Here is a 12783-nt window from a genome sequence, read left to right on the forward strand (position 1 = left end):
TGAGCTGACAACATAGACTGTATATAAAGATGGACAACACGTCTCCACTTTGTCTCACTGTGCAAAAATGAAGCCAAAATATTCCAGATACAAGCACTGCTATGTTGCACTGGTGACGTCATAGAGTGCTAAAGCAGTGAGTCCTGAAATGTGGAAATGAGTTAGCATGTTGCACATCCCTTTCCTACATCTTGAAGTCAATGATTTTTTAATGGGTTTTTAGTTAGATGACTGAAATAAGGTCTGTGGTTAAGTTTAGGAAAATTTCACTTTATGTTCTACGACATACATCAGTTCCCCACTCATAAACTTTGTATGTCTTAAAAAAAGATGGTTACTAACAAGTGTATAAATGAGACTACAGACCATCATCACGCCGAACACTTTACAGCCTCGTTTTTGTGGTGATGTTAAAGTCATGCGACTGCATTGTAGTTTGCTTATAGCCTAACGTTAGCTTTTTGCTGGCGATCGCATTTAGGCTTCAAAAATTCTAAAAGGGATGTTTATTTGTGAGGATTATGTCGCTGAACAAAACGTGTAAGTTTGATAAACTTTTGTTTGCCACAGAGCTTATTTTCTGCAATAATCCAAAATCCAATGAAAAAATCCCATAGGCATTTTGACAAGGGAGCCAGGGTGACACTAACTCCTGGGTTGGCCCACAAAAAACCATCATCCCTGCAGCACTCTGTTTGGAGCCAGAGTCTGCGAAGTAGTGCCTGGGGGGTGGAGCCATGGTATCAAGTTCCTGCCCATACACCCATCAGACCTGATCACGAATCAATCACAGCTGTTGATCATGATGTCACACCCACATTTTTATCGCATCAAATAACTAATTAAGATAAAACTTATTGGAGAAATGAACATAGATAGGCACGATGAGAACAACCCAAAGTGACAGAAACCATCTTTGGGAAAAATTTATGTGACGTGTACTAAAATTGGCTGAAATGAGGGGGGCGGGGTTTATGACTTGTACTGAAGCCCGCCACTGGGGGCAGATCAAGATGTTTTGGCTTCACTTTTGGGAAGCTGTAAGGTCATCCATCTTTATTATACAGTCAGAGGTTCACACATGGGTGAGTGGTGTGCGCTGGTATGTGCTGTAAGTGCTATTAGTGGTCCATTTTTCTCCATCTCCCCATTTTGTCTTTTTTTTTTTTTTACAGGTTTCACTTATTTGAAACTGTGTATTTTGAAGTGTGTTTAAATGTTTGAAGAATTTCTGCATGTACTTTCAGTATAAGTTGTCCAAGAACCTACATAGTTTGTGTGAATGTTCCTTACAAAAGTACTATTGTGACTCTTCAGATCCTCCAGTATCACAGTCAAGGTCCACCAGTTCAAGACTCTTATGTGCTACAGGATGCACACAACAGAATAAAAAGCCAAAGCCCATTTCACTTAAAGTCCTGACAGCATATCAGCTTACTTAATGCCTAAATCTGTGGTTCTGCTTCCAGGTTGAGTAACACCAAGAAGCAGGCAGTGCACACAGTGATGGGCATCTGGATGGTCTCCTTCATCCTGTCCACACTTCCAGCAGTGGGCTGGCACGACACCATCGACCGCTTCTACACCTCTGACTGCCGATTCATTGTGACGGAGATCGGTCTGGGCTTCGGCGTGTGCTTTCTGCTGCTGATCGGAGGCAGCGTGGCCATGGGTGTGATCTGCATTGGCATCGCTCTCTTCCAGACCTTTTCCATTCAGGCGGGCCACAATGCTGACAAGAACAAGTTCAACGTCCCCACCATAGTGGTGGAGGACGCCCAGGGGAAGCGCAGATCATCCATCGATGGATCAGAGCCTCTCAAGACGTCACTACAGATCACCTACCTGATCAGTGGAATCGTCTTTATCTACGACTTCCTGACTGGCTTCCCCATACTGGTGAGTTCACTGCTTAGACATAATTGCAGTTAATGATGGAGCAGGTTGAAGAACCAGTTAGTTGAAAGGTCTGGCATTTGTGTATTACCAGGAGGCTCCTGCAAATCAGCTAACAGGTCAAGGCGCAGATGTTAGACATCAGTTGTAAATGAGTGTGTATGGCTTGAGCTTTCATCAGTGTTTTGTAAACTCTCTAGAGTTCATGTAGCCCCAGATTGTGTCTCTCATGTCTATCATGACATTTGATTCACAGAGTGAAGCATCTGTTTTTCTAAACTGCTAATCCTGATGATCCTTTAGAAACTCAGAAGGTTCTTGAACAACACTACCTGCTAGTTTGGAGGTATTTCCAGTATTCTCTAAGACTCTTTGGTCCATTTGGATAAAAAAATATGCCCAAGCTGTAAATGTATTTTATCTTAGCATCACCAGACCAATTCGCTAATGCAAATTAGTCTGGAACCTCTCAGTTCATTTTCAATTTCCAAGTGGCGTTATCAGCGACTGCAGATCAGACTGCCTCTTAGGCACCACTGGATGGACCTACAACTAATCAGAGCAACAAAAACATGAGAGGTGGCGCTACGAGTCAGGCGAATAAAGAGACAATAGCATGCAGAGATGAACTGTGATGGTGTAGCATCAATATGTCTGTGAATGAGCGTTGGTGTTTTTGATATCAGAATTTGAAAATAGCACTTCAGTGGAAAAGGCCGTATCAGCTGCGGCCATCTTAGTTGTTTACGAAAATGCCTTAATGGTGTTCCTCTGTACTACTAGGTTTATTCACTAGGGGTGGGCAATACCACAGAATTTGGTTTTGATCCTACATCAAGTAAAACAGGGCCACAATTGCTGATATCAATACCAATATGTTGTATGTACTTTCCTGTAGGGACGAGTAGTGTGTCATGATTTATGAGGTGAATAATCAGTCTGCTAAAGTAACAGGTAATGATGACCAATTACAGTTTGAAAATGTAACATTACCCAATGCTGAAGATCTGATTTGACTAAATTATTAATTTCACTATGATATACCTGAATATTCCTTGTCTGAGCCTGTCTGAAAAGACTCTGCCAGTGACCTCTGTCTCTGTGTCGGAGGTCTGGATCCTGAGGCATTTCCCTCCTCCCTTCTTTTCGGTTGCAGCTCCAACTTCTTTTTCCTGTGTTTTTTTCCTCTTTTATAAAGCTATCACTACTTTTATGTGTCAGAATAAACTAGTCAGGGTGCACGCCACAGTGTGCTGCGTGTGTGCGGCACATTTTTTGTTTGAGTGCAGACCAAAAAAAAGCAGTGGAGAAGCAAACAGTACATACAATAAATGTGTTCATGATGACAGAACGTTGATTGCTTAGCCAGCTTTACTCTTAAAAATACAAATAGGTACGACGTAAGAGAGAGAATGTAATCCCTTTTTTGGTATCGATCCTAATGACAGAAGGATTGATCTTCAAAATGAAAACATAGTATCTAAAGTATTGATATTTTGGTATTGATCTGCCCACCCCTATTATGCTCTCCTCACTGTACTGTCCCCAGTGCAAAGGTGCAGGAGCCAGTAATGACATCATCATGTATTTTGGCGAAGACGGGAATGGTCGACTGGAAGTCCGTGTGAACGGGAGGGGGGAACAGATCCATCTGCCAGAGCAAATAAAACATGAGCTAAGATTTGTGTGGTTCCTAGCTGCGAGAAACCTGTATCATTGCTTGTTTAATTTGATTCAATTAAAAAAAAAAAAAAAATCTAAATGCATTTTATACTGTATATACAAGTAGAAAATAATGGAGAGAAAATATTATAAATAAGTGTTCTAGATGATAAAACTTTCAGTTTTGGTTATGTGTTTGACAATACGATAATTATCGCCTCTGTGAAGCTTTTTTTTTTTTTTTTTTAAATGGTTCTGACTACTTTGCTTTGAAGTTTTAAACCAAAAATAAAGTCATAAAAGTCAGGTTTGTGCACATATACACCACAGAAACACAGCTTGTGTTATGATTATGACTCACAGCCACACACAGTACGAACTTTTATGTATTTTCATATTAGTTTTTCAGATGGTGAGTGTAGAAAGAAAAACACACAAACATGCAGTGAGACATGTGACCTCTTCGTCACTCAGACTGTTTTCTCAGGGTGAGCGAGGTTAATTAACTCAGCACTGGAGACAGAAAGAAGATGAAAAAAATTAAGCACGAAGGGAAAAAGATGGTGGAGTTTCTCCATTATAGCTCCTGTAACCATACCACACTGATTTATTATTTACATGAACTTAAATGCTACTGTTCGTCTGGGGTTGTAAGTAGGTCAGGCTAAGTGTGTGATGTGTGTGTCCATACATACAGTCTATAGTGTGTCACTGCTGGAGGAGGTTAGGGTTGCTGATTGAGTTCTGTCTATAACTATAGTGATATCAATAGCAATGATAATGAGACTACGTTGGCCAACCCAATTAGAAAAACCTCCAGCAGTCTCATTTATCCTGGCCTGTGACATAACCCTGTGTAGGTCACACACCTGGCTGACTGTCCCAGGTACAGGTCACAGTTAAGCACTGGAATCACCTTCCCTCTGCTCTCTTTTAGGGAACTCCAAGCTTTAAAAACAGAGTGTAACTTCCCTCTACTTCCTAGGGGAAACTGATCCTTCAAGTGCATTATCAGTGGGTGAAGGAGCCAGCTCTGTTTCAACGTGTCGCCATTTGGTTTGCAAATACCCCCCTCAGGTCCTCATTCATTTTTTAACAAGTCAGTTCATTGGTTGTTTATGCAGACTTGAGAGCCTGTGGAAGGCTCGAGGCTCATTGCTTGTGATGCAGCCAAACTAGCCATCCTGTCATCTTAAAAGCGAGTCACCATGGTAGAGCTTTTTCCATAAGGAAAGTTTACGTTGGCGGTTTTGTTGAGCGGTATCCTCTGCACATGTTTTAATTACAGTCAAAGTGTAACTGCAAGTGTCTCTTGAAATGGTAGCTTTTGTTATATGAGGGACTTGTATATGGTTTCAGTACTACTTCTAAGTGGGAGAACATTATGTGTGTCAAAGTGCCTCAGCGTCAGTTTATACATAATGCATTGCCTCAGTTCTGTTATCATTTGTACAAGCCATCTGTTCATAGTCATTTTTTACATTGGACAAACCTTTTTTTAATTAAGTGTTGTATACCTGAGGCAAGCCAAACAGAAACTTCTACACAAAGCTCTACTATCTGCACAAGCGTTTAAAGCTGAAATCTGAAGCACACAGCAATCTAACCAGTACTTTGCAGCATAATCACGGGAGAAATGTGCTTTAGTGTTCATAATTGCATGGTTGTCATTGTTTGCTTCAATTCCAGCAATGACTGATCAGAAATACCTCACATCCTGATATTGCAGGAACCACTCACAAACCTCTACAGAGAGTGGCAATTTGCGTGATAATAACATTGCACAACATTATTATACTGCTGCAAAGATACACAGAAGCATACATTATTTCTCTGAATGTACTTTCCAGTTTCTGTGCTTAGTTGAATGTCTTATGAATTACATCTTGTGATGATGAAAACAGCAGTGCAGGAGTTTCTAAATATTCATAACTATAATATCTAGTTCATAAGCAACACCACATCATTCTCACTGTCTCAACACTTTATCTTAAAAGAAGTATTTCACTGCTGGAAAGATGGTCTTTTCATAAAACTGAACTGTCTATGCAGTAGAAAGACGCAAATACTGCGGACATTGGTGCTACATGACAAGAGTACAGAGAAAAGTGGTGTAGCTTTTGCTCAAGAGGTAGAAAACCCACAACGACCAGAATGCACTGCACCACACCGGACCAATAAACACGTTTTTCTGTTTTGACACAGGAAACAACATGGCAGCTGGCTGGTTACAAATGGTCTTGAATTACAATTAAACAGTAAGCTAAAATATGTTTTTTAAGACATTTTAGGCAAGAAATAAGCAATACAGAAACAGAGTCTTGGTTTGATCAGCAATGCTTAGTTTTACAGTTTGATCAGAGTTTTTCTGAGTTCAAGCAAGAGAAAGGGGCAAATCTTTTTTACTCGATCCTCTTCTACACCATTTGTGTCTGTGGTGGAGGGCATAAGAAAATGTGGAAGTACAATCTGTAATTCGAGCAGCAGCCCAGAGCTAGTGGATTTGAGCTGAGAGATAAGATGGGAGATCTGGGATGGAGGGAAGATTACCACAGTTCATTTACTGTACGTTCACACCAACAGCGACCAGAGCTTCCAAAATGGCTGAAATCATTAGTTTTCAATGAGAGCCCTGCGACTCAGTTGACTTGGGCGACCTGGTCGTCAGCCGCGCGTCTTGGGCGACCAAAGCGACCGGAGTGGTCCGGAGGGGAGTTAAAACTCGTTTAACTTTATGGAAATGAGCTCTGACGCAGTTCGGCGACAACCAATTGGAGTGCTGACGTGCTTCGATCAAGTGGGTCCCAGAGAACAAGCCATGTAACTTTGGTTCCTACAGCACACTTGTTCCAACAATGGATATCGAGAAGTTTATTACTTGTGCTCGTGCCCACTCAGTCCTTTACGATAATGCTCCTGCACCAGCTGACGAAATTCACCGTGCTGATCACGGTACTGGAGGATTTCGTGCACCCAAACCCGACGACGTCTTTGAATGCACAAGACGGCAGCAGCACACATCACAGCAGCAATATCATCTTCCATGTTGAGTCAATACGATTTTGGGGAGTAAGCATAACTTTCTGTAGGCCAACTATGAGCTTTTTGACTGGACAACAGCAAGCAGCAACTACGCTGCTTTCAAGCCAGTAGTGCGCTTTGTGGCTCCTTTATATTGACAAGCACGATGGAACGTTCAATGATTCACGTGATGAGCGACTAGAGCGACCAAAGCTGCCACAAATATTTTTGACAGTCGTCCTTCTTGGGCATCCATGAGAGACTTTGCCTCTTTGGAAGCTTCTGGTTTGAACGTACAGTTACACATACGACCCACACTGTTACGATACAATGCTGGTTAAAAATCAGCCAAGTGTCCCTTTTAAAGCTTCAAGCAAGAATAATCTTATGTTCCTAATTGTGAATTTTCTCCAAGACGCATGAATAAATAAATAAGAACACAATAAACCTCACACATAAAAACCAGATACACACAATAATTAAGCAACACACAATAACAACTGAGGCATAATACAAAGAAATGTGTGCATTTCCAGTAGTAATGTTTTGTTGTCCACTGCAATTCACTAATTCATAAAAAGCATTTCCCTGTGCTCTGATTCTTCTTGAACAACAAACAGCAGCTGTGGTGCCTAAAGACCTGTGAGCTCATCAGTGCTGAGTAATTGCACTTACCAGCTAGGATTAAATAATGAGTTCATTGAGGTTCCATACCGTTATTTACAATCCTTTTTGGTGCAAACTATGACTTTGCAAAATCTCTCCGAGGAACCTACATGTTCCTCATTGTAGAGCAACAGCTAATTTTAGGCAAACCTGTATTTGGTAATGAGTGAAAACAGTCTTTTTTGAGGTTGAAAACATTGGTAGCATGAAGAAACACTGAGGTGGAAGCAAAAACATGCTAGAAACAATTATTATTAAAAAGAGAGAGAGACCATTTTTGAAAAGGCTTGTTGTAGCTCAGCTCGGATATTGGCAAATGGCAGCATATTTATATAATCCTACAAAAAAACAGGAAGCATGACTTAAAGGCCCAATTTAAGATCACTTTAAAAGCAAAAACCTGCAACGTGTTAACAACATGATGCCTCTATACTGAGATGTATGAGTCCAGGATTGGAGGGGAAACTGCATTCCTGTTGCCTAGTAAGCTGGAAGTTGATTTGAAAGGACAGCGGTGTATCACTTTTACAACAACATCCTATTATGTTTCTGTATGTTTGTGTATAACAGAGAGGGTTGTAGTATAGTGCTGATGAAAGATCCTATTTCCAGTGCACTAAGAGAAACAACAAAAGTTCCGCGAGCCGTTTTTATGACCTGATGTAATGAGCTATTTAAATGCATGGAAAGCTTTAACACACATACAAACGTGTCCTATTACACAGAGAAATACTGATGAATAGATATTTGAACAGAACAGAATAGAATCACGACATTATAGATGCTAAGAAAACAAGGCAAAAATAGAATTATTTACAGAGTGCTGCAGGGATGTGTTTTTTTTTTTTGTTGTTGTTTTTTTTAGGCTGATCTGGAAGTTAGCCGAATTTTGGATGATTGCAGAAAATAAGCTCTGTGGCAACGAAAAGTTCATGATACTTAAAGGTTTTGTTCAGTATGACAATCTTCACAAATTAATCTGGCTTTTGTGATTTTTCAAGTGTAAATGCAATCACCAAAAGTCAAAAAGCAAACTCACCATGGTCGCATGACTTTAACATTGCCATCACAACGAGGCTGAAAAGCTGTTTTTCTCATGACGATGCTCTGAAGCCTCATTTGGCCACTTGTTAGCAACCGTCTTTTTTAAGACATGGAAAGCTTACAAATTCACAAGTTGGGTATTTACTGATGTGTTTTATACCACAGAACAAAACGTGAAAGTCTCCTTCGCTCGGGTTAACCATGGACCTTATTTCAGACATTTATTCAAATAAACCATTGCCTTAGCACGTATCACAGCAAAGGAGGAGGTGTGCATCTACTCATCCACGAGAGGCTTGTGCTTGTGGCCGCGAGATTTAAACGTCCTACCTGGCTGAGCTACCTAGCCCAGTGGTGCTAAGTGAGCTAGCAATAGATGCACACCTCCTTCGGAGCGCTGATATGCTTGATTAGTGTAGTTTAGTTGAAAGAAAATAATTCTTGCATGAAACTACGATAAGCAGGTGTAACTCAGTAGAAATAAGTACATGTAGTTCCTACATGAAACTGCGCACAACAAGATCTGTGGATTATTCTGAGTAACCGGATCATGATAGCTGGAAAGAGACATTGCTGTTGAGTGTGTTAAATGTATTTGTTTTGGTGCTTTGAGCACAACAAGCCGAGTGCTATCTAGTTCCATTATATTAGAGAGAAGGCGGACATCTCTATGGCAGATATTTCCAACACTGTGCAACTCACACCAAAACAATCCAGACTGAGTGGCTCTACAGGTTAGAGAAAAAATATATTTTCTTGATTTTGGGGTGAACTGTCCCTTTAGGTTATGAGAACTGTTACAATATGTTATCTTTAAAAACCGTGGCCACCATACATCTGTTTATCTAAGAAACTTAAACTTGTGCAACACCAACGCTCGTTATCTAACTCCTAGTAACAGCGAAGTTATGTCATTACTCCTTCAAATAGTCACATAAAAAAAGTTTATACAGGTCATCAGATGTCACTTCACTAAATATCCTGTTATCAGTTTACAGGCTGTAAGAGTTTATCTTAAGAGTTTAAAACACACAACACCACTGATGAGAACTCCACCACTCATGAGCTATCTAAAGAACAAAGTACCCATCTGTGGAAAAGACATTAGCTGTGACATCATCACAACCTAGATTTTCCAGACTAATACATTGTAGGTGTAATTTTCTGCCTGAAAGTGTGTTAAAAATTAGCTGGTGACGAGAGTGACTGATAGAACGAAAACCCAAGTTTACCTACAGTGTCTTTTGTTGTCTCCACTGTCTTCGGTCTGCCTGGTGGTTTTTAGATTGGGTCAGCTCCGTAGACCAACAAGATCAATATCAGGTTGAGACTTCACAACTTCATCAAGTCACGTAGTATTGATGCTGCTGTATGGCTCATAGGGCTGGCTGAAATAACCCAGTACTAAGTAGAAGCGAAACTTCTCCAAATGAAAACGCACTTTTTGTGACTATATTATGGTTTTGCTCGCAGCAAATCACCGCAAGTGTTCTTCAATTTAATGCAACATGTTACTGACCCACTACTGTAGCAGAGCATACTGTACTGCATACAGTGCAGTGTATTTGACAGAATTTGCAGTTCAGCATGCTGAGCTGGCACCATAACGTTCAAACGCATGGCTATACTACACGCCTGTGGCGTTTTACGCAGCTGAATGCGTCCATTCCCATGATGGGTACTCAGTGAAGTAGAAAAAAGATATCAAATCTATTGGCATCGGCATCAATTTAGGGGTGCTGGTATTGTATCCTTTAAAATGATACCAAGTCCTAATGGCTGGTGTTGAAGTTCAAGGTACAACCAGAGAAGGTGACACCAGAGATAATGAGTTTGAGTTAATCAATCTGATGAGTGTCTTGGCCCGATGCATTAGAGATGAGGATTAGACTGATCCCGTCAACGTTAATGATCAGATAATGCACTCTGTTGCTTCACTGAGGGAGATAACTCATATTAGCTCCGATGCTTGTTGTAAAAAGGGGTCGTGACCCAAACGAGGTCACCTTCATGATTCTAAGAAGCAGTTCAGTGCCTGAATGAGGAGATGAAATGAGTGAGTAATATAATTAGATGCGCCTGCTTTCATTCATAATCCAAACAGTGTCCTGAATGCATTTGAACATGTTCCTGATAAATGTTAGAAAACACAAACAAAACATCTGAATTGATTAATTTAAGGTTTTTTAGCTGTATTGTACGACTATTCCCTGAACTCTATGAATGCGACGTGGATTTGCTTTTAAATGCACAATATAAAGAAATGTGTAATTCCCCACATTTGGAGTTTACGTGGTGCGGTTGCGTCGTGTAGTCAGTGCTCAGTAATGCTGTGAATATAAATTACATCCAGATTTGATCATATTTTGAACTCAGCTTACTCTGAAAGGCAGCGCACGTGAGGGCTGAAATGATTACTTAATTAATTAAACAGTCAATCAACAGAAAAATATCTGCTGACTGTTTTATAATCGATTAACTGTTTATGTCTTTCTAGCATTCTGGCTTTTCTCATGTGAGGATTTACTGATTTTCAGTTTTTACATCATTGTAAATTAAGTATACTGATAAAATAATGAACGGATTAATTGATAACATAATCATTACTTGCAGCACAGTGGCAAATGACAGCTGTTGTATTTGCAGAATTTGTTAATACAAGAGATCTTGCCTGCACATAGTCCATTTACTCTTACCCTAAAGACTGGGTCTGAGGGATCATACTCAGTATCTCGTACTCTCAGTGGACACAGCAGCCTTGTGCTGAGTGCCTGCTGAGAGCACTATAGCTTGAATATTTTAAAAAACAGAGGGTGTAGTATCGCAGCAAGTATCTCTTGAAGGTTTTAACAGACAGACTTTTAATGGCAGATCTTTCACTGAGCAACACATAAAGTTCAGAATAAATTCTGTAATGCTGCTTCTGTCATCTGGATCAGAACTTAGTCATGATGCAGTTTGTTCTCTAAATTGCTCAGGGCGCTGTTTCAAATGGCAATTGTAAGCTGTCAAGCCTAGTTTCCACTGAGCAGTACGGTTCAGTTCAGTGCGCATTAAAATGGTTATCTCTTGTTTCCATGGTGAAAAGTTGTGGATGGTACCAATAGAACCATTCCATACCATCCTCATACCTCTGTTGACGTACCTAGCACACTGACATGATACTAAAAAGTGGTTCAAGAAATACTGCAGTCTGTTGATTGTTCAATAGAGAACCATCACTCTTGCTCCGAGTACGTTGTTGCTGGTTTTGATTATGTAACCACTGTTCATACCATGGCAAGTTTTACATACATTAGTTCACTATAACCAGTGATGATTGGATCTTTAAGCATTTAAATAATATATGTGAATTTCGACCAGATTCTGTACACTGCATATATTCTAGTTCTCACTTTGTGGCAGAACATGGTGGAGCCGGAGCGTCACTTTTGGTACACCCCTGCTCTTGCCTGACAAGGACTTGATGCACAAACAACAAAGACAAATTTCCGTTGCTTCTTGCAAGGGACAATAAAGGTTTTCTGATTCTGAAACCTGCTATTTTTGTATATCCCATTGTGACAAACTCATTCCGGCCTGTTTTTTTTGGTTTTGTTTGCGTACAACCCTGTTTTCTAGATCATAAATGAGGTTTAGACATTCCTCTGGTGAAGAGGAAATGCAGTGAGAGCTGGACAGAGCGACGAGTAACAACAATCCCACCTACATTTAAGTGTACTGTCTGCAGCGGAAATGCTAAACAGATCTAGGGTTTGGGTACATGACCATATGGGTTACGTACTGGAGCTACATTTGCCTGTTGATCCTGAGACCAGGGACATTACCTAAGCGATGTATCTTCACTCACTCACATTGCTAATTAAACCTAATCAGTGATGCAGTCTGGTGAACCTGTAGGATAAGTTAATAGTTTGCTCCGGCTGGTGGGTGGTGCTTGGTTTTTGCTTGACTGTATCCAACATGGTGGCCGAGGCACAAGCTTTCTCATTTTACAACTAAACAGTACACTGAAACATGTTTGTGAAAACATTTGAGGTGAGAAATAGGCAATGCAGGAACAGAATCTTGATTCATATTTGATCAGCTCTGGGTAGTTGGACAATATGAACGCAGTTCATGATATGATGGACAGCTGCGACAGAGAGTCCTTGGTCCTGATTGGTTGCTTTTGCTCAGTCTTGGTGGATTCTAGCAAATGCCATTAGAAGCAGTAGGAGACAGAGGAACTTTTTTTAACATGATTTTTTTCACAGTTTGACTTATGTACTACTACTGTTTAGACACTGACAGTTTTTGCAAAAATGACAAAAAGTTGGACAAAGAGTTTTGTATTTTCAGTGGATTTAAGCAGGGGTGTAGCGCCAAATTCTGGGCCCCATGTATAAGCAGTCTGTGGGCCCTCTGCCCTTCCTGTCTTCATCCATCTCTCTCTCAAATAATTTTTAAGAATGTTTTGTTACGAAGTTAGGTTGCTTTCTTTCCCTTTCCTTT

At 40.4% G+C, this 12783-nt stretch overlaps 1 protein-coding gene across 2 annotated transcripts in view; it reads left to right on the forward strand.

The window, feature by feature from the left end:
• Window positions 1-12783, forward strand: part of LOC126403220 (probable G-protein coupled receptor 153) — a 50882-nt gene that overhangs the window by 28940 nt on the left and 9159 nt on the right. For both annotated transcript variants that reach the window (XM_050065769.1, XM_050065768.1), the window contains exon 3: window positions 1470-1899. In XM_050065769.1, coding sequence (XP_049921726.1) covers window positions 1470-1899 — 430 coding nt within the window. The remainder of the gene's footprint in view (window positions 1-1469; window positions 1900-12783) is intronic.

Source organism: Epinephelus moara, chromosome 16 (genome assembly GCF_006386435.1).
Source record: "Epinephelus moara isolate mb chromosome 16, YSFRI_EMoa_1.0, whole genome shotgun sequence".
Lineage (NCBI taxonomy): Eukaryota > Metazoa > Chordata > Actinopteri > Perciformes > Serranidae > Epinephelus > Epinephelus moara.